Below are 23,084 nucleotides of genomic sequence, written 5' to 3' on the forward strand. Positions count from 1 at the left end.
AATATGTAAATACAATATTCTGGCTATATCTTTCTATCATATAATAATAATTATTATTATTAATCATTTCACAGGATTGTTATGCAGATCAAATGAGATCTTGTAAATGTAACCCCTAATTTAGTGCCTATTAAATAGCACATACGTGTTAAATGTTACTTGTTAATTTATGAAAACTTTAGTGTTTAGGATTCATAGTAATAATCAACATACTTAAAGTGTAAGTCAGCAAGTCAACTTTGAATTTGTTGTTATTATCCACCACATTGGCTATTTTTTACTCTTTCACAAGATTGGGTTATGAGTTTATCAGGTAATTTAACTTATGATTGTGCCAGATCAAAAAAGTATACTGACTTCCTTTGCAGAGTTCTTCGGCCAGGGTTTTACATAGTATATCTTTAAAAGACAAATTAGTTCATAAAAAAGCATGGTATATTTTAAGTCTCAGAGAACATTTATGTTTTATCCTAGGAAAAATTACAAAGCAATAAATTCTTCCTTTTCTGCATTACACTTTCAAAGATCTGAAGAAATAAAAAAATAACTAATGGTATTTCAGAGAAGAAAGAAAAAGATAGCTTTGTGTTAATAGCTCAACATTTGTTTCTTGTAAAAGAGTCTCACTTTTTAGTGATATTATGGATTGCATTGTTTGCCTATGTTAAGCCTGAACAAATCCTTTTTGTCTAAATTATATAATTTATAGAATTATTCTTTATATTTAAAGAAATATTATCAATATTATTAAATTACTTCTTAATCTAAACCTTAAATTACTTCTATTTATACTTCTTTTCAAGATTTTATTTCTGAATTTATTTGCTGGGAGAAGGGCAAAGGGATGTCATTATGTATGATCTTGATTTACCTGCCTGATGTCCTACTGCACAAAGATTCTTTTATTGTGAAGGTTTGGACATGGGTATTTCAGTTTAAGAAAACCCAATTTTGTTATTCAATATGTGCTCTGGGGACAAGGAAGAACAATATACAATTACTCAATTAATACCTAATTCATATTTTTTAAATGTACCCTGAGGTATGTCAGGAAGATCTGGTTCATACACACACATGAACACACACAAATTCATTTTATAAATGGTACTGTAGGGTGTTTCATAAAGTGAGGATATCATTGTGCCAACAGATGAAATGTCTGGATATTGCACAAGTTTGAAAAGGCATGCTACTGTATCAGGGCTTTTGGAGTCCTTATGAACAATCATCCTGATGTCCTTCCTCTCTTTTGCAGATGACCCTTCTCAACAGGAGGAGAGCGATCCTCCAAAAGAATATGATCCTGGACAATTTGCAGGCCTTCTCCATGGATCCTCTCCAGCCTGTGAGTCCCCTGAAAATCCATTTCACCTCTATGGGAAAAGAGATGAACGTGAAGTGGGACAAGATGAAGTCAGTTTGGCAAATAGTCCTTTGCCTTTCAAGAAGTCTCCAATAGCAAATAACTCAGAAACCTTAGTAAAGAAAATTAAACCCAAAGTGGTCAGTAGGACGATTTTTCACAAAAAAAGCAACCAACTTGAAAACCATACCATTGTTGGCACAAGAACAACTAGGAGTGGATCCCGGAATGGGGACCAATGGATTGTGAACACAGGAGGATTTGTGGAGAGGGCCTGTACCTTGGGGAGAATAAGGTCATTGCCAAAAGCCCTGATTGACATGCATTTATCAAAAAATGTGTCTAAATCGGATTCTGATCTCATTGCATACCCTTCGACTGAGAAAACATCAAGAGTTAACTGGAGTGAATCTTCAACTGCTGAACATAGTTCTAAAGGGAATTCTGAAAGAACACCATCCTTCACTTCTGAATGGGAAGAAGTAAGACTTGTTATTCTTGTTGTTTTTTTTTATAAAGACTTTGGAGCAAGGGAGGTTTGAGGGAAGGGTTTTCAGTTCTTTAAAGTCTTTCAGAGGCAAAAAAAAAAAAAAAAAAAAAAAAGGAAAAAAAGGATTTAAGAGACACGTACAGTTCCAAGTGAAAGGGCAAGATTCTAGGGGTAATACATGATAATTTCACAGCCGTGTAAAAACAAACACAATTCCATACATGTGGAGAAATCTATTGTTTCCATAGAAATTGATATCAAGCAGAAGTAATAACTAGCTATGAGGTACAAGAGAAATGTTCACATTATGTCCTACCAAGCACTGCAGCTGACAAATTGAGAAAAATATTCTTATTTCTGCAGCTCTGTATTATTTTGCTAGTTGCTAAATTCTTTGTTAGCTCGTCTTCTGTCTCTAAAGTATCTTGTATTTTCAGAAAGCTCTTATAATCTTAAGCTTAATGGTAAACTGAATAGTCCTGGCTTGGGGTGCCCTAGATGGCTCAGTTGGTTAAATGTCTAACTCCCTATTTTGGCTCAGATCATGATCTCAGGGTTGTGAGATTATGCCCCACATCATGCTCAGTGCTGGGCATGGAGCCTGCCTAGGGTTCTCTCTCTACCCCTCCTCCACTGCTCATGCTCTCTCTCTAAAAAAAGAAAGAAAAAAAATAGTCCTGGCTTTTCTACAAGTGTCATACAATAAACCCAAATTACTTATTATTTCCCTTATACAATTATCAAAGAGACATTAAAGAAAAATATGTTGAGGTCATATATCACCAACTTAAGCTCTACTTAAAGACAAAGTCTTTCATTTTATAGAATTACTCAGAAAGTAAGTGCCCTTGCAAAGTTATGAAATATCATCCTTTGTCCTTAAGGAGGACCACATCATAAAATAATGAAGTTCCTTGCCTTTTGAATTTCTTTTTTTTTTTTTTTTGCCTTTTGAATTTCTTCGGAGAATGGACCACACTCTCCCTTAGCCTTTCATTCTAACATGTTACATTTTCTCCCTCAAAAAACTGTGCCAGTGGGATTGGGTATTGAAGCATAAAAGGTCACTATAGTATTCTGAGAACTAGAAATGTCTGATATTGACATTCTGAATTGAGCTATTTGGGAAAATCACTTAATCTCCCTGCATCTGGGATGCCTGGGTGGCTCAGTGGTTGAGCACCTGTCTTTGGCCCAGGGCATGATCCTGGAATCCTGGGATCGAGTCCCACATCGGGCTCCCTGCCTGGAGCCTGCTTCTCTCTCTGCTTGTGTCTCTGCCTCTCTCTCGCTCTCTTTGTCTCACATGAATAAATAAAATCTTAAAAAAAAAAAATCTCCCTGCATCTGTTTCAGGGTGAACAAAATGGGACATTTAAGCAATGCTTATTGTCCTCTCTGAAACCTGCTGTCTTACACAGGTTGCTAGGAAGATGGCAGTGGGGGGGAGGGAGGATTAAATCATAAATGGCTAAAGCTTGGATAGTCATATCTTCCTATAAATACCATACTACTACATTGATAGTCAATTCAAGTCTCTCCATTTCTTATATTTATTAGCTCCGTGAATAACATAATCCTTTTTTGAATGCAGCAAGATTAATTAACATTTAGCCTATCTCTTAGAATTAAGGTGTTTCCTCATGCCTGGATTCTTGCCATTACGTGTCACAAATCAGCCTGTGGCTGGTCGAACTATTTAGTAAGAACTTGGCTCTCATGGCCATACCCATAGACCGAAGCCCCCCCTTCACTAGTCAGAGAGAGGCATGTTCTCAGAAAAGGAAGAATGCCTGAGAGAATGGACATGTTCACATAAATTTACCTTCAGCCCCATCTCCTTCTGAGTTTAAAGAATATACGTTTCCTAACTTATTGACCCAAACAAAGTTCATCTTAAGAAATATAAAGAAAGGATGATCTGATTTTGAACATCTAAGAAAGGGAGACATAAAAAAAAAAAAGAAAGAGAGACATAATTTATATTTTTTTCATAATTTATATTTTTAAAAGCAATTCAAATGCCTGCTTCCTTTTAAACCTTTGTCAGTCTCTTAATTGTGGTATTGCAGCAGTAAGATCAAGAATATATGCTTCTTTAAAAAAAAAGAATATATGCTTCTGTCATTTAGAAATTATTTTAAAATACAATGCTAAAAGTGAACTAACAAGTTATTTATATGGCTTTTTTTTCTCACAGATTGACAAAATAATGAATTCCATAGATGTTGGAATTAACAGTGAACTTGAAGAAATGAACGGTGAGACCACAAGTAAGGAAACCTTTCTTCTACATTTTAATTAATAAATGTGCTCAAAAATAGCTAGAAAATTATAGGAGGCTTTAGATAATTTCATGTTTTATCATAATAACAGCAGCTACAAATTATTTCCTTCCACTCATATCAAACAACCATGACCTCTAATAACAATTTTAAGTAAATTGATTCAGCAAAATGAGAGATTTTTTTTTTCCCCATGCGCTATGCCAATTAACATTAATGGAGTTTCCACTTTGTGTAGAGCTAAGTTTGAAGCACTTCAAAATGTTATAGAATATGATGACCTGATACAGTATGATTTTCCATTGAGTGAAATGTCCCAGTCATCCTGGCCAGAGTGATTAACAACTTACGCCTAAGATGTAAGCTCCAGTATGGCAAGAACTATGTGTTACTCATCCTCATGTATCCCAGAATACCTAGAAGAGTGTCTCACAAATAGTTGGTTTTTGCAATCACTATTTCATATATTGCCCTTATGAAGTGTTATTTTTTTTCTCTATAATCAAAGCCCAGAGTGGAATTCTGTTTGCAACTTTCTTTGAAGGCTTTTTTGCTTCATACTAATAAGATGATGTCAAATGCTAGATAGCTAAACCTAAAAATAACAGTCACATTCATGCTAAAGAAACTACTATTCTGGAAAGAGTCAAAAGACCTGGCTTCATTTCTATCCAGCCACTAAGCAGTGCTAGAACTGTAGATTATCATATAAATCTATAAAATTTGACGTTAAAACAAGTGATTGCTAAGCTCTCTAAAGAACTCATGTTTAAGTTGATCATGATAGTTGATGGTTTTGTAGAGACGATAAGATTAAGGTCTGTGAGAGAGAAGTCTAATATAGGATAAACGGCTATGGGATTTTGTGACCCTTTGACTAGTCACCAGGGTCTTTTAAATAGCACCCTATGTGATTCATAAGCACAGGAAAGCTGGAAAATGGCTCTCTTGTGATGCATTGGGCCTGGGTAGTTAAGAAGTAACATTGAAATCTGGGGTTGCAGTCACTGAAGGGAATATTCAACCCTAAATGAATGTCTCACTTATATCTTCTATACTAGGACAAGTAAGAAATTACTCGAATATGGCTGGACCCCATTTTAATTAAGTGATGATTGTTTAAAAGATTACATGATTTTTTTCTGAAATGCATATTCCTTTTAGATTTTTAAAACTGAAAAATTATGAAAAAAGTACCAAAACTGTGTTATTTGTCTAATGACACAAATATGACATTAGCTCTGTGATAGCCTATAGAGCCAGGTCTTTCACACAGAAATGCTGACAAACACTGAGGATTTTTCTAGTATTCAAAAAACTAGTCTAGGACTATATGTCACCACATAGTTCTTACAGAATAATTTCAAGAAAGTGTAGGAATGCGTATTTTTAACTGGTATGAAGGTAAGAATGTATTTATTTATTTATTTGTCAGTAGGAAATTCCCTGATACTGAGAATGTTCAGGCAGAGACATGGTGCTTCTCTATTGGAAAATTTAGACAACATTGAACCTTTAATACTCTAAAATTCTTCAAACAGATAATACCACAGAATTATAAAAAATATAAATATGATTATAATGAAAGGGTAATGTTATAATAAGGTAAATGTTAAAAATTTCACTCAGGCAAGCTGCCTTTGAAGGGCACTTTAGTGGTAAACAAATCCACAGATTATCTCCCCTAATTCTCCTCTTTCTACCATTTATACTACCATCCTACCCTGCCTTTATTTACTATTTTTCTACAGTGATAATGAAAACGAAAGTAGAGACTCAGTCCTCAAAGATTCATTACTATTAACAAAGTCTCGTTCTGTATGTCCTTTAGTTTTTGCCTCTTAATTATATATTAATTATACGCTAAGTGATTGACCATGCCATTTGGCATTCCAGTTGGTCTTTATGTCATTGTGGATAACAATTTTACTGGACTGGAAGCTTTTCCCTCCTGAAGCTAGATGAGGTGATAACCCCATGCAAATTCCACAGTTATGTACTGGGTACCACGTATGTTTGGGAAATCACATGGTGAAATAAAAAAGTCAGACAGACATGAATTCAAATCTCAGTTTGGCTGTTTACTAGGTACTTGATCTTAGGCAAATCAATTTCCCCATCAACAGAAATGAGGATATTAATATAGGTCCCCATCAACAGAAATGAGGATATTAATATAGGATAATTGTAGAGACATGCCCAATGGCATCTAGGGAGAATTGGACATATGTAGATACATATTAAATTTCAGCTACCCATGTTGCCCTACCGCAAGGGAAATGTGATGTTTGACGTATCGAGATAAACACACATTAGCCCTTTCTTTAAGAACTTCATGATGTCAGTTAGTCTACTAGTCTTCATGTTAAATTTGCTATACTCCCTGAAATAATGGCGTGTCAACTGTAATACAGGTAGTAACGAGCCCAACAATCAGCTGGTACTAGAGAAGAGTAATTACTAAGAGAGATCGTTAAACTCCAAGGTATCCTGGCAAAGAAAAGAGAAAAATCTAAACTGTATGGATTTAAATGGCCTAAATTATTTTTATGAAATCTTGATGTTCTCTTTTTGCTTGATGATGAGGAAGAGATGTGCAATGAGATTAACAGGAGGTAAATATAGAACAAGTGAGAGGAAATACTACTTTACCTAGTTTGTATTGTTAATGTCTAGAATTTTGCTTTGGAAATCCACTGAACCAAGCACTATCCCTGGCTTTAACAGAGCTGCACAACTTTATAAGCACTTGTGATGTCTGTTGCTAAAACAAAACAAAACAAAACACCTCAGGAGACAGTGGAGAGAATAAAACTAGAAGCAATGGAGATACATGATGGATCAAGGATGAGCATTATATTTTCCATGCTCTTTCCCACTTTGTTCCAGTGTTTTTGTTTGCCCTCCCTACCACCTGCACACTTGCAATTTCAGATATTTTGTTAGAAAAATATTTATTGAACCACTAAGGGCTTTGAAACTTTCTCATCCTCACCCCTAAAAATAGGAACCAGCTAAAGTTTGAGCAGTCTCTGTGAATCATCAATCTAGTTCTACTCATAGAAAACTATTTTTTTTAATTTCCTCAACAATTATATAGTAGTTTGAAACATACCCAACAACATCAACTATCCAGGACTAAGGATGAAATAATAGTAAATAAAATTTTCTGAATCTATTTTATGTCAGTCTCCAGTTCTCACTCAGAACAATCTTTTTTTTTTTAATTTTTATTTATTTATGATAGTCACAGAGAGAGAAAGAGAGAGAGGCAGAGACATAGGCAGAGGGAGAAGCAGGCTCCATGCACCGGGAGCCCGATGTGGAATTCGATCCCGGGTCTCCAGGATCGCGCCCTGGGCCAAAGGCAGGCGCCAAACCGCTGCGCCACCCAGGGATCCCTCAGAACAATCTTAATAGACAATTTTCACAAACATAACTTCTGGTTTTCCACTTGAAATGAGACTCGAGAGTCAAACAAATTGGCATTGGTAGTAGGATTCAACCCGCTTTAATACTTCATATTGTATAAAACAATCCTAGTTTTTTATTTAATTTTATTCATTTAAATTCAATTAATTAACATATATTATTAGTTTCAGAGGTAGAGGTCAGTGATTCATCAGTCTTATATAATCCCCAGTGTGCATTACATTACATCCTATTCTTTGGTAATGCTGGATATGTCATGTCATATACTCCCACGTATAAGATTTTTTCAGAGAACTGGTTTTGAAGTTAGATGGGCTCAGCTTCAAATCCCAGGGATGATGGGGACCCATGGGTGGCTCAGCAGTTTAGTGCCTGCCTTCCACCCAGGGCGTGATCCTGGAGTCCTGGGATGGAGTACCACATCAGGCTCCCTGCATGGAGCCTGCTTCTCCCTCTGCCTGTGTCTCTGCCTCTCTCTGTCTCTCTTTGTGTCTCTCATGAATAAATAAATAAAATATTTTTTAAAAAATCTCAGGGTTGCAATTCACTGGCTCTGTGACCTATTTGATCTGTCTCCTTCCCTATAAATTCAGACTTTTAACAATCACCTCATAAGACCTCTGCAAGATTAAACTATACACTTGTTCTATGGTAGCCTAGAATATAGCAGGTTATCAATAAATGTAATTCTTTGCCTTCTTATCCAAGTATGCATGACTTATCTTTCTAATTAGAGTATATGCCACACAGGAAGATACTTGGGAAATCTTGCTTATTGTTTTGATCAGTAAAGATTTTAGTTAAAATATAACTACTCATATTCTAAGTTGCTTTCATGAGGAGTCTTTCTTGAAGTTACATTTCTTAACCGTTGCCCTTCTATCACAAGGAAGCACTTTAAAATTAGGAAGGCAATAATTGTCTCCATAGTACTTGCTTATCATCACACATATACAGCAAATATTCAGAGTAATTAAGTGTCCAGACCTTATAGTACAGGTGTGGCAGATAATCTTAGAAACGCCCTCCTACTTCTAAACAAGCTTCAGTAAGCCACACTAGGCCAACTACAGGGCATGAATGGACTGTATTGGAATCAGCTCAAGTTCATGAATATAAAAAGTAGCATTTAGTTAAAGGTATTTTTTAAGATTGGGATTTTTTTCCCTTATACTTAAGGTTAAAGAATATTCAAATAGAAATATTCTAGAGTCTCATCTTTTAAAAACCTACTTTTGCCAAAATATTGATTCCATCTAAATTTTAATTGTAGATGAAAGCTATTAAAATGAATTTGTAAAAGATTTTATCATATAAAATACATTATCTCGGGTAGATAAAGTAACTCTTAAGCTATTTGCTGGAGAGTTCATAGCTCTGAAAATGGTCACTAACATTAATCTGCAACTCCACTTTCTAAGCTTTTGCTTCTCTTCCTCTAAGAGTCTGAGGTCCAAGTCACAGTTCAGAGTCCTTCGTAGTTGTCGAGATCCTCCATGAAGAGTTTCCAGGAGTTTAGGAACTCACTAAGGCAGTACGTGTTCTCTCTTCTGATCTAAGCCCCACCTTTGCCCTGGTCTGCTAGAACAGAGAGTGCTCACATGGCCCTTTACACAAAGAGGGTCTCTTTCTAGGTGGTCAGGACAGACATCTCCACTGCCCAGAAGTTGCTTCTCCCTGACATTTTGATTGCTTTCAAGCCCTTGGTATGTGCTCACATATCTCTAGATAAGCATTAAGAAGTATTTTGCTAACAATGCAGCTGAGAGCTGTTTTTCTGCTGTTATTGATGGGATTATCATTTGTTAAACTCTAGAAGAACACTTTTTGAAAAAGTATTTACAATTTTCCAGAGTTGTCCGATTAGAGACATGACAAAAAGGAAAAAAGCTGAAATGTATTCCCTTCTTACCATTCGTCAGATATTGTGCACTTTTCTCCTGTGAATATTTTCCGTTCAGTTCTCAAAATAACTGAGTGAGGTATTATTATACCCATTTTATAGATGAAGAAAGACTCAGAAAAAGTAAGGAATTTGTCAAAGTCAAAGACTTCAAAAATAGATTTGTTTCTTCCTAAAATCCATTATCCTTTCAATCAAATACACTACCTACACAGAACAACAGAAGCCAGCCCCTGGCTTCTTTCTCTTTAGCTCAAATCATATTCAAATGCCCTAAAGGGAGCGAACTGAGAGTGTTTAAGTTGTAGAACCAACCACTTTCTCTTAGCAAATCCCAACTGTTGGTATATGGAAAGCTTTAGCTCCAACCCCAAAGCCCTCCCAAACTATAGGTCACAGGGTCATGTATTTAAATAAGTCACAGCTCTGAATATCTCCTGTGTCCCAGAGTGAATGCATAAGTGCTGATAATGACCTAGGTTTCACTTATTTTCAGAGGAAGACTTTTCCTTGCCTCCAGCAATATTCCTTTTTCCATGAACTGTTAAACTGCACATGAAAAAACTCCCGGAGATGCTTTGCAACGGGCATAATTTATTTTTGATTTTTATTTCTCTTTACAGCACTATTTTTAATAGAACCAACTGGGGAAGGTGGGTAGTAGACTACGTTAGCATACAAGCACCCTATTTTGTCCAAATTAAGAGAAGACTTATTTTTATTATATTTTATATAACACTTCACTGAGTAATTTTTTTTCAGATAGATTAAATCTAAGAAATCCCTTAATAATAGAATAGCCATGTAAAAATGTGAATTGCAGTAATTGTTAGGCTAGCATGAGTTCATCCTTATCAAGAGATAGTGTTTAATCAACCAAACAATTGTGTCCTTGGCACAGTAAACACTAAAATTTCTTCAATACTGTTCATTCCAAATAATCATTAAAAACTAAAACAAGCTACACAATATAGATCTTGATCATTAGAATACGGCTGAGATTTTCTGGTTTTGAAATTATAAGTGGGGGATCCCTGGGTGGCGCAGCGGTTTGGTGCCTGCCTTTGGCCTAGGGCACGATCCTGGAGACCCGGGATCGAATCCCAAGTCGGGTTCCTGGTGCATGGAGCCTGCTTCTCCCTCTGCCTGTGTCTCTGCCTCTCTTTCTCTCTGTGTGTGACTATCATAAATAAATAATTTAAAATTAAAAAAAATTTTGAAATTATAAGTGATATTCACATGTGAAATTAGGTTCCTCCAAAGTATGAAATAGTTGAGTATTACTCTGTGGCCTAGTATTTGCCTGTGATGTGTCAACAGTTAGAACTTGTACATTGTTTTCAATCCAACAAAATATTCAAACTTTCTAGAAGAGGCATAGAGCAGTGAGCAAGTACAGTCTCTCAGTTGTCCTGGAATACTTTTCATAACCTCTTTCATATGTGATCAACCAACATCTACTCCTCTACTTCCCATGACAATAAGTCCACTGCTGTCAGAGACAATATAGTCTACCACTGGGAAGCTCAAATTGTTAACTTTATTTTTTGAACACAGGTTTGAATATGCATTCTAACAATTACTGGTGTTGTGGCCTTGGAAAAGTCATTTTCATCAGCCTAAACCTCATTTATTTGTATAGAAAATGGCTATAACAAAGAACATCTACCTTCCCTCGGCGCCATTAGAAAAATCAAATGAATTACTATATAAGACAGTAGTTAGCTATATTCCTCATACATAGTATATCCTGGATGACATCTCCTTTCTTTGATTTCTCTTTTCCCTTCTGTCCATTTTCTCTTAAAAATTTGTTTCCAGAGAGACAAAGAGTGGCTAGTTGGCCCATTATTTCTAAGTACCTTCAAGATATGGATGATATTTCTGAGAGGCTATACATCTTACACACTCACCATAAGGTTGGAAAGCAGCTACCGAGAAACTTCTCTGAAAGACACTTAGAAAATACTAGTTGAACAACTTCTATATAAATATCAGTACAGGAGCACCTGGAGGGCTCAGTCAGTTGAGCGTCTGCCTTCAGCTCAGTCATGATCCTGGGGTCCTGGGATCTTGCCCCACATTGGGCTCCCTGATCAGCGGGAAGCCTAATTCTCCCTCTGCTGCTCCCCCTGCTTGTGCTCTCTCTGTCTCTGTTTCTCTCTGTCAAATAAATAAATAAAATTAAAAAAAATAAATATCAGTGCATTTTCACAAAGTTTACCATTAACAGCTTCATACTGGGAAGAGAGTAGGAGGTATAAGGAAAGAAAAATTCTTCCTCTGCCCTTCAGGGTCTTCCAACTGAGACTAAGAAGCAAATTTACATAAGATGGATGAATAGGAGGGGAAAAAAATCAGTTTTATTACACACGCATGGAGGCCCCAAGCTGAAACTGAGACCTAACGAAATGACCAAGGCAGGTGTTCTTACACTTTTTAGTCAGAGGCAATAAATTTGTGAAGAACTGACAGGGTAAAGAAGACAGATGTTTGGAAGCTTTAAATAGTAAGGAATGCTCAGCAGAATTTTGGCTGAGATAGTCAATTAGTAAAAGAGTAACAAGGTTTGTTCTACAGTCTACAGTCTTTCTTGGTTTTGAAGTTTCTATCTCTGGGGATAAGAATTATTTTTTTACTTCCTCATATAAGGTGAGGTACCTTCCATGTGGGAGATTTATTTCTTGCTTTCACGGGGCAGAGGATCATCTGAGTGTTCTTGTACCAGCTGTTTCCCAAGTAGCTTCAATTCAGAATAATCAGGATGCCATCATGGTACATTTTGGGCAGCCCGCCCTGGACCCCTACGTAGATAAAAATAATTAAGAGGATTGGAATATAGCTAATAGACCTTCATCATTATGGATTATCTAATGATTGCTTTCAAACACAGATTTGTCTTCCTAACATAGAGTGAAGAATTATCTGATAAACGTGGGCCACTTACCCATGAAAAAATTTTGTAGTTCATACCAAATATTTCTATCATACACTGTCCTGATAACAAAAGGATTTCTACTTGTATCTTTGATACTTAAATACAAACTTCCAGAGAATTAGGAAACGAAATACTTTATAAGTTTAAGAACAATGATACCCCAGTATCACTTATGGGAATGTATCCTAAGGAAGCAATAGGACAAAAGCAAAGTAAGTGTTTATAAAGATGTTCTTCTCAGCATTGTTTATGATCCTTCAAAAAAATGAAATCAAACCAAATGACCATTTCTAGAAAATTTATGAAATGGGTTACTGTAATTCTCTATGATCAAATATTAAATATCTAATTAAAAGTGACATTAGATCTATATTACCATGGAAATATAGCCATAATTTATTACTAAGTGAAAGAATAGATGGCAAAGTAAATTATAATCCCATTTTTGAACATACATGCCTGAAAAAGATCTGGAGGATATATGCAAAAATGTTAACTGTGAATATCTCTGGGTAAACTTATCAGTGATTATTATTTTCTTCTCTCCTAAAGTTTCTGAAGTTTTTATAGTAAATATACATTACTTTTATTTTTATTGTCCACACCTTTCAATTAAAAAAGTATATGCCAATTTAGTAAACAAATACAATGATAAATTATAATTTATATATAATAGTTACATATAATCACACTTATATAAACATTTATATGTGAAAGATAAAATGCCCTAGCTATCGATGTAATAATTAAAGTTTTGGCAAATGAATACTATTAATGATGAATACCTGATTAAGTCTCTTTGTCAGTTTTGAGTTAAAATAAGTGTGTTTCATTGGCTTTCATTTATTTTCTTAAGTTATTGCAGAAACCATTTAACTTGGCAGTCCCCGTGGCGCAGCGGTTTAGCGCTGCCTGCAGCCCAGGGTGTGATCCTGGAAACCCGAGATCAAGTCCCACATTGGGTTTCCTGCATGGAGCCTGCTTCTCCCTCTGTCTGTCTCTCTCTTCTCTCTCTGTCTCTATCATTCATGAATAAATAAATAAAATCTTTAAAAAAAAATTTAACTACACAAATTTTTTAAATATTCATAAACCAATCACTGATCAAAATTATTTTTTTGTTGTCCAGTGTTGATCTGTGTGAATATTCTAGTGGCACTCTAGTCCTTATCTATGTGCACACTCAATTTCTATGTATTAATAATAATTTTATAGATAGAATTTTGCAGTCTCCATTTTCACCTATCATTTCACACAATTCTGTTTTCTTACATTTTTTTTCCTACCTCTTGCTTTATCCCTCCAGTGAATATCCAATGTTAGCATGGTGTATATGCTTCTAGTCTTTTCTCCAATTTCATGCAATCACAAACAGATAAATGATAGGTGATAGATAGATAGATGATAGATGTTGCTTATGTTTTAAAAACAAGAAATCACAGTATACACATTTCTCTGCAACCTATTCTTATTCAACAATAAATCATAGCTTTACCTTACTTTTATAATCAGTGAAGTAAATAACCTGTGAAACTAAATTGCACTGGTGAAGTCCACCCTCAGAGAGGAAAATTGCTCTGCTCAGGTTGTTGCTCCAACCTCTGCACCAACTTGCTCTGTGACTTGGAAAAGAGCACCTCATACTGAGCCTCAGTTTCCTAATTTGAAAGTTAAAAGGAAGGACTAGACCTTTTCCAACTCAATAATTCCATGACTCATACTCTCACCTTCTGTTTTATGGGTTGTGCTTTGGCAGAATGTCCTTCTTTAAAGCTTTCCACTTCTTAATTCCTTAAGGACAAATGACCAATAAATTTCAAGCTATGTGTATTTCAAACAGGTTCTTCTGAGAATGTTTCCAGATCCTCAATTTATACTGCTTTTTAAATATATTAATACAATAAATGCATTATTTTGTTGATATAGGTGTATAAGATATTTAAATTCTTTTTTTGTACAAAAGTGATTTTCTACTAAGCATTTCAGCTATTTTAAAAGAAAAAAACTTAAAATTAAAATAAGAAAAGAAAAAAGCTTATCTTACACTGATTTGTAGGAGAATTAAATGACTAGCTGAAATCATGCATATAGTGATGTAAATGGGAATAAATGCAGAATTTCTGATTCTATACTTTGCTTGCTTCTTGAATCCACTAAGCTTCTTATAAGAATTTTTATGGCAAAAAAAAAAAAAAAAGAAGTTAGCATTTCAAGAATGCATACTTTTTATGAGGTTACAGATACTGACCAAGTCCTCACCATGGCCTATTTCTTGCCCACGGGCTTGGCCTAACCAAATTGTAGTTGAGCATCTCTCTTCCTCACAGGGTTCTGAACTTTGACTTGCTCCCAAATGTAAGCAACCACTAAAATGGAAGACATCTTTCCTTAAGAATTCACTCAGCATTAGCTGACAATAGAAACATTTCCTGTTATACTACCCCATTCATATCCTCTGCTCAGTTCCACCAGCTTGCTCTGTTTCCCCTCAAAGTTCCTCTAGTCTTTAGCGTTACCCCTCCCTATTAAAAAAAAAAAAAGCCTTTTTCTGTTTGATTTTGGATCCCTGAAATCCTGCAGAAGGAGCATTCTCCCTTTTGTAATAATCTTTTTAAGTTTTCTCCTTGCCTAAGTTGGGATTTGTTTTTCTTTGGCAGCATTAGAAATTTCATAGGTCCTTCTGGTTCACCTTTTACCTTCTCAGCCAGTTTCCTTTTCTTCTGTTGGTATTAATGAGATCATAAAGGGTGTTTCCCCAGTGTTATCCTTATTATATACTAACTGATTTTCTCTGTGTAACCATTGTTTTGAATGATGTGTGCATGCTTCTATATGTGTACATGTGTAGGAAATGTGGATTATACCTCAATAATCAGAATTGTCAATGTGACTTAATTATATGTGTGAGATATATGCAGATTGATTTATCAATTTCTTTTTTTAAAAGATTTTATTTATTTATTTATTTATTTATTTGAGAGAGAAAGAGCACAAATAAGGGCAGGGGTAGCTGCAGAAGGAGAAGGAGAAGCAGGCTCCCCACCGAGCAGGGAGCCCAACATGCTCAATCCCAGAACCCTGGGATCATGACCTAAGCCAAAAGCAGATGCTTAACCAACTGAGCCACCCAGGAGTCCCTCTTTATCAATTTCTGATACAATTATCAACCAGGAATTTTCTAAGAAAATTATTTCTTATCTATTCCTATCATACCAAGTGTTCATAATCATAAAACATTAAGTGAAATACTAAGGCTTTTTAAATGAAAGTGCAACATAGAATAGCAAATACCTTATGACTTACTGTTGCTAACGTGAAAGTAACGTAGTGACATTAAGCCTTTATTATAAAAATAAAGGAGAGATTGCCTCCTTTTTCTTAAAGACTGAATAATATTCCATTCTAGGTGTATGCCACATTTTCTTTTTCCATTGTTCCAAATCGTAGCTGTTGTAGATAATGCCGCAATGAATGTGGGAAAGCAGATACCTCTCTGAGATCCTGATTTCAATTCTTTTGGATAAATACCCAGGAGTGGGACTGCTGGATCACATGGTGGTTCTATTTTTCATTTTTTGAGGAACACGCATACTGTTCTCCAGCAGCTGCACCACTTTACGTTCCTACCAACAGCATGCAGGGTTCTCCTTTTCTCCATGTCCTTGCCAAAACTCGTTATCTTTTTTTTTTTTTTTAATAATAGCCATCCTAACAAGTGTGAGGTATACTACATTGTAATTTTGATTTAAATTTACCTGATGATAAGTGATCTTGAGCATTGTTTCATATGCCTCTTTGCCTGGAAGTCATGATGCTAAGAGAAATACACTAGACACGGGACAAATACTGCATGAGTCCACTTTCGTGATACCTTAGTCCATGCAGTCTATTCTAATAGAATACCACAGACTGGGTGGCTTATAAACAATATTTATTTCTCACAGTTGTAGAGGTCGGGAAGTCCAAGATCAAGGAGCCAATAAATTTGTGAGTGAATTTGCGGTCAGAGCCCACTTCCTAGTTCATATGACCATCTTTTCATTGTGTCCTCACATGATGAAAGAGCTCACCAGGGAGCTCTCTGGCGTCTCTTATCAGGATACTAATCTCCTTCATGAGGGCTCACTTCCCAGTTTCCATTTGCAAATACCATCACAATCACACTAGGGATTTGATTTCAATGTATAGATTTTGGAGGGTACAAACATTTGGTTTGTAGCATGTGAGGTAGCTAAAACCATCAAACTCAAGATAGAATGATGCTTGCCAGGGGCTTTGGGGTGGGGGAATGGCGAGTTGCTATTTAACAGGTATAAAATTTTAGTTTGCAAGATGCAAACGTTCTAGAGATCTGCTGTGTAACCTTGTGCTCTGTAGTTAACCATACTGTATCATACTTAAAAATTTGTTAAGAGGGCATAGATCTCATGCTAAATGTTTTCACCACAAGAAAAAACAAAGAAGGGATCCCTGGGTGGCGCAGCGGTTTGGCGCCTGCCTTTGGCCCAGGGCGCGATCCTGGAGACCCGGGATCGAATCCCACATCAGGCTCCTGGTGCATGGAGCCTGCTTCTCCTTCTGTCTGTGTCTCTGCCTCTCTCTCTCTCTGTGTGACTCTCATAAATAAATAAAAATTTAAAAAAAAAAACAAAAAACAAAGAATAAAGGAAAGAAAACAGGACCCTATTACCTTATTACCCTGTGCATTCACAACACAAATGTCTTCTGCATGAGCTTCTCAGGCATTTATAAACCATTTGCACCTGGCATACTTTTGTTATTCTCTTTTCAGTGGAGTAAGTACTCATATTCTTACTAATGTTACTTAGAGTGGGATTCTGTATATTTATATTCTTGCATATCTTCAAGAAAGACTTAAGGCTTATAATAAAGATGGAATTATAGTAAAATAAGACCTCATTAAAGTAATAATAAAAGATACAAACCAGATAGTTGAAAAGAAAAATTTTAGATGAGAGAAAAAGGAAAGCAAATATTCCAGAAAACCTAAGGAGAATGACTGCACCTAAGCATACAGCTTGGCTCTGAACTTCTTGGCAACCAAGCACTGACATTATGAAGAAAATATTATCGTGGTAGATAAAGAAAGGAACTCTTTCCTAGTTTGAAACTCTGGCAGAAATTTCCCCCATGGGTCATTTTATAGAAGATAGTCAACTAGTTTAGGAACAACCCTACTGTCAGGGGAAAGGGGAGTATTCTCAGTGACTTACACTAGGCAAGATGCGCAATGATAAGATAGGGCCTTTGTGAAGACCTTTCTGCAGGGGACTTCTAGCTTTCTCCATAATATAAACAAGCACTGGCTCTAAAATATCAGTGTTGTTTTTCCTTACCCTTTCAAAAAAAAAAGGTCCTCTTTATTTAACCTGTTTGGTGAGTCAGGGACCTGAGTACTAGGATTTTAGGGGTGCTCAATAAAATTACAGCACTAAAATTTCACATACGGGTTGGGGAGCTATTAATCATATGTGGAAGGATATGAAATACGGTGTCAGAAAATGTAAGTTAGGGTCACAGTTCCATTTCTTACTGGCTGCATGATCTTGGACAAGTGACTTCATCATAGAAAACCTTCATTTCCTCATCCTTTGCAATAAGAAAAATAGATTTCTTATTATTATAATTAAATGAGATCATTTGCATGAAAGCACTTATAAACCGCAAAGGTCTGTTAGTTATCATTATGTTACCATTCCAGAAGTCTCTTTACCTTTAAATTAGAGGTCATGGTGGTCATTTTTCTCTCCAGGCAATTGAATGCCTTTTATAAGCACTCCTTAAGATAGTTGCTTTGTATTCATGCATAGACCACTCACCCTCTAGAAGGTTTCTAAAAACAAAGCAAAAACAAAACAAAACAAAACAACCCAAACCCTCCCAAAACCCCCCCAAAAAACAAAAATAGGCTTTTCTTCTTGAAAAAGTGACTAGTAAAATAGATTTTCTAATTTCCTTTTTTCTATTAAAGAGACGTTTGTTTTACTCTATGAACAAAACAAATAAGGCTATTTTCCCACTAGTAAAAACAGGACAGAGAGGAATTCCAGGACAATGAACAGAGACCAAGTATGCATGCACGCGCACGCTTACAGCCTAGTGGTTGAGTTTGTTTGTTTTTGTTTTTGTTTTGTTTTGTTTTGTTTTTTAAAGATTTTATTTATTCATTCATTCATGAGAGATACAGAGAGAGGGAGAGAGAGGCAGAAACCCAGGCAGAGGGAGAAGCAGGCTTCATGCAGGGAGACTGATGTGGGACTTGATCCCGGGACTCCAGGATCACACCCTGGGTCAAAGGCAGGTGCTAAACCCCTGAGCCACCCAGGGATCCCTAATTGTTGAGTTTGACTGTAGTTCATCTTGTAATACAATCAATCTCTCCTCAACAAATTTGGTAATTTAGGCAGTAAATTACTTTTTAAAAGATTGTGCTAATAACTGGTTGGCTGCATGTAGTCGGGAGCTGAGAAAGCCTGAAGGCAGACAGGTGACTTTGCTGCTGTCACAGTGGGCCAGACCCAAGGGAAAGTGATAACCTAGACTTAACAGTAGGTGCAGTAGGAAGGGGCAGCCCAGGTGGCTCAGCGGTTTAGTGCCACCTTCAGCCCAGGGCCTGATCCTGGGGACCTGGGATCAAGTCCCACATCGGGTTCCCTACATGGGTCCTGTTTCTCCCTCTGCCTGTGTCTCTGCCTCTCTCTCTCTCTGTCTCTCATGAATAAATAAATAAATAAATAAAGTCTTTAAAAAAAAAAAAAAAAAGAACAGTAGGAAGAGTAAGAGGGGAGTCTGTGAAAGAAGTCCATTATTTACTGATACTTAACCCTTTCTGAGTCACCAATTGCTAGGAAAGTCTCCTGGAAACTGAGGCCTCCTGAAGGACAAATGCAAGTTAAGAGAAAACAATTGTCAGTCCCTCCCACATGCCTGTGTGTATGTATGTATAGATACATTGTGTGCACACACACACACACACACACACACACACATCCATCTTGAGAGAGGAGAAATGCAGGTAGACAAAGGAAATGCAAGCATGAATGAAGGATTATCCATTTCTAAAAGATTTTCCAAATTCCTGAGAGTATCTCAGACTCTGGATTTCTGGAGTTGAAAGTTTTCATACCTATGATCAAGACTAAAAATATCACCAAAGTCTATCAGAGGACGATGTAGAGTCTCTGTTCCGTTTGGGAAGATCTGAACGTGAAATCAACAACAGTTCCTATCTTAAATAAACATCAGCCATCGTAGATTTGGAAAATGGTTAAATGAAACATTTCAAATTATGTGATGTCAAATAACAGACTTTTGGTGTGTGTGTGTGTGTGTAGGTAAGGGATCTCTAATATAAATTTAAGACATGTTTTATCTGTTCACAATATTCTTGAGTCACACATAATTTTGTGCACATTTTTGGATACAGTGATACACAGGACATGGGGATAGGCGAGGCTGACCCTGTGTACTAACAATGATTTCCATAAACCTACGTATCTCTCAGATCTTGAATTTCTTTATTGGTCACATATATTCTCAGCCTTAAGGTCCAAGCTGAAGAAAACTAAAAATTTCATTATCTTTTTACTTTTATTTTTTTAATTCTGAGAAATTGTCTTCATAAAGATTTTAATTTGATTGCTTTTTTAGTAGATAAATATTCAGTGAAGAAAATCTCTCTATCATACCTATTACCTCAGATTCCCATTTCTCCTTTTCATATGCAACCACAGTGTCAGGTACATACTTTCAGGGATATTGAATCAAAACACAAGCAAATATGAAGACATCTTCTTCCTTTTTACTTCTCCCTTTTAAGCTATTTAACAAATAGTGCCATATTATACACACTGTTCTTCATCTTGATTTTTTAACCTATTAATTTAAATTAATGAAGATCTTTCCATAACAACACATAGAGCATTACCTAGTATTTAATTGAATGAATGTGCCATAACTTATTTCACTGTCTCCTATATTGCTTCTGGTATGTTGTTATTATAAACTATGCTGTAATGAATAGCCTTGTTTCTATTTGACATGTGCAGGCATATACCTGATGGATACATTCCCAAAAGTTAAATTCTTGTTACCTCATCACCATATGGTCTTATGTTCTGACCAATATAACATGTTATCAAACTTTTAGACCTTTGATTATCTTAAAGGTAAAAAATACTATCTCTATGCCATTTCTTGTATTAGGAGTGAAGTTGTGCTTCTTTTCATATGCTTAAGTTCCATTTGTATTTACTTTTCTCTCTGAACTGTCTGTTCACATATTTTGCCATTTTGGAGAATGCTGTTGGCCTATTTTTATTGATTTGAAAGAGTTCTTTATCATTAGGTATCTAGCCCCTGTGTATGTGACATGAGTTACAATGATCTTTTCCCAATTTTGCATTTTTCTTGTGATTTAACTTATGCTGATTGTTGCCAGGCAAAGTCTTAAAATTGTTTTATAGTTGATTTAATCAAGACTTTTAAAAAATTGATGGTTTCAAAGTTTTATGTTATTATTGGAAAGGTTTCCCTCACTCCCATGTCACATAAGAATCTTCCTATAGTTTCTCCTACTACTTTTATCATTTTGGTTTTTTCTAAATTTGCTCTGTATTAATCTTCACTTAATAAAAGATTGAGTATGGATCAAACTTGATTTTTACAGATGACTACGCAATTGCCTCTACATCAATTAGTGAATTAATAATCCACATGGTCCTCAGTGATTTGAGATGCACATTTATTATATGCTTGATGTCCAATGTTTTGGTTTTTATTTACATTCTATTGTCTTCCCCCTCATGCACCTGTATCTATTCACACATCAACACCACAGTGTTTTAATTATTTACACCATGTCATAACTCCTATCCTGTTTTTAGAGTTCCTGTGTTTTCCTACATAACAAATTCATGACAACATTCCAATACTTTTTAAGTGTTTGGACCACTTCTACTTCTCTGCTTCTTCAATGTTTAAAGATGCCTTGTTTATCCTTGGAAGGCAGGTAAATGACCCTGGCCCTGTAGACTCAGACATTAGCCAAAATTGTCTTTCTAGCTGACAGCTACGCTCAAAGATTGACTTCTAGGGAGAAGCTTTCTAGGTTGAGGTAAGATCCCAGCACACTTGCAGGGTCTTTAGAGACTGAGATGGCTAGTCTTCACCTGGAGTTTTCCTGAAAAAACAAGGCATCCTCTGGAGAATTGAGTTGACTGTCATTGTGAGAGGAATCATTCTGTGGATTTTCTCACAAAGGTCTGTCACTTTAGGCCTTTGTCCAGTCTTCCCAAAGCCCAACCAACCAAATATATGCAACAAGTACATATTGACTTCTTTCTAATGACTGTAATTGCTCTTCTACTTGAATCTGAGCCACACTCATCACTCCCTACAACTCACTGCCTTCATATTCCCTCACTCTAAAACAAAATCCTGTTTGTTAGTTTATTGGCCGGCAGGAGGACAAGGGGCTTTTTTTATTCTTCATTTCTATTTTTATATCATCACCATTCCTTATGCCTAGAAACATCTGTTTTATGGTTGGTTTCTACCTGCCGATCGTAGTGTTGAAGAAAAATTGCACTGGAGAGGGTTTTCAAGACTGTTGCAATAGGAGAAACAGATTGAATTCAACTCCCCTGAAACAAAGGTGGGAGAGTATTTAAGTGCTGGGATGAGCTACTAGAAAAGTATTGAGGGACAGTTATGGGGGAAAGTGGGTCAATGTAATTAGGCCGTCTGTGTTTGCTAATTGATGCTTTTTGAAATTAGGCTCCTACCCTTCCACAAGCCTGGGAGAGAGGGGCAATATCATTCTGATGGCTGCATTTAAAAAGGATGGCTTTGGGTGGGTGGGTGGGGAGTCCTTGGGAAAGACTTTCCTTGATTGTAAAACCAGCAGGAGCCTGGGAGCAGATTTACATCTCAAAGAGACTGAGAAATGATTTACAGTTATAAATTTTCTAGAGTAAATGCTCTAAGAAAATGGAGGTTGGGGACCAATGATGAAGAAGGAGTCTGTCTAAAGTTTGGTCAAGCTGAGCGGACATTAACCAGCAACAAATCTATTCACTCATAACTCATTGTGCCTGTAACTATCAGATCTTTAATGGACATTCACCCTCTTCCTTGAGAGAATCATCTGATCACTCAGGATGCTATATGTGTCAACCAAGCTGAGTTAAAGGAATCACACTAAGTACAATGGTTTCCTGGGATTTTATGTTTAATGAGGGTTTACGTACATAGGCCAGAAAATGCGTATGTGGTGCAGGTACTCATGGAACCCTCCACATTGCAGGTACTCATGGAACCCTCCACATTGTATATTTTGTATCATGTTTCATAGAACTCTTACTCTTGATTGTAAGAACAATAACTAACTTTTTAGAAGGCACTTCATATAAGCCAGGTACTGTTAGTGTGCGCCTTACTTGTACTAATTCATGTAATCCCGACAAATCCTCTTGTTGTGCCCAAGATTGCGAATCCGAGAAACCACCAAGGAGCCGACACCAATGCAAACACACGATGGTTTATTTACAAGCTCGAGCTTGGGTACAAGTATACCCGACACAGTGGAGCAGGGACCCGAACCCCGAGGTGCGTTTCAGCTTAGTTTTAAGGGCTGGTCTAACCGCCAGAAG

At 36.3% G+C, this 23,084-nt stretch overlaps 1 protein-coding gene across 8 annotated transcripts in view; it reads left to right on the forward strand.

Moving 5' to 3' along the window:
• The window catches only part of ANKS1B (ankyrin repeat and sterile alpha motif domain containing 1B), a 1,038,970-nt gene that overhangs the window by 590,924 nt on the left and 424,962 nt on the right, over positions 1-23,084 (forward strand). For all 8 annotated transcript variants that reach the window (XM_055336281.1, XM_055336283.1, XM_055336282.1 and 5 more), the window contains exons 13-14: positions 1,256-1,845; positions 4,054-4,126. In XM_055336281.1, the coding sequence (XP_055192256.1) occupies positions 1,256-1,845; positions 4,054-4,126 (663 nt within the window). The remainder of the gene's footprint in view (positions 1-1,255; positions 1,846-4,053; positions 4,127-23,084) is intronic.

This window comes from Nyctereutes procyonoides, unplaced genomic scaffold (genome assembly GCF_905146905.1).
Source record: "Nyctereutes procyonoides isolate TBG_1078 unplaced genomic scaffold, NYPRO_anot_genome, whole genome shotgun sequence".
NCBI classification, from domain to species: Eukaryota; Metazoa; Chordata; class Mammalia; order Carnivora; family Canidae; genus Nyctereutes; species Nyctereutes procyonoides.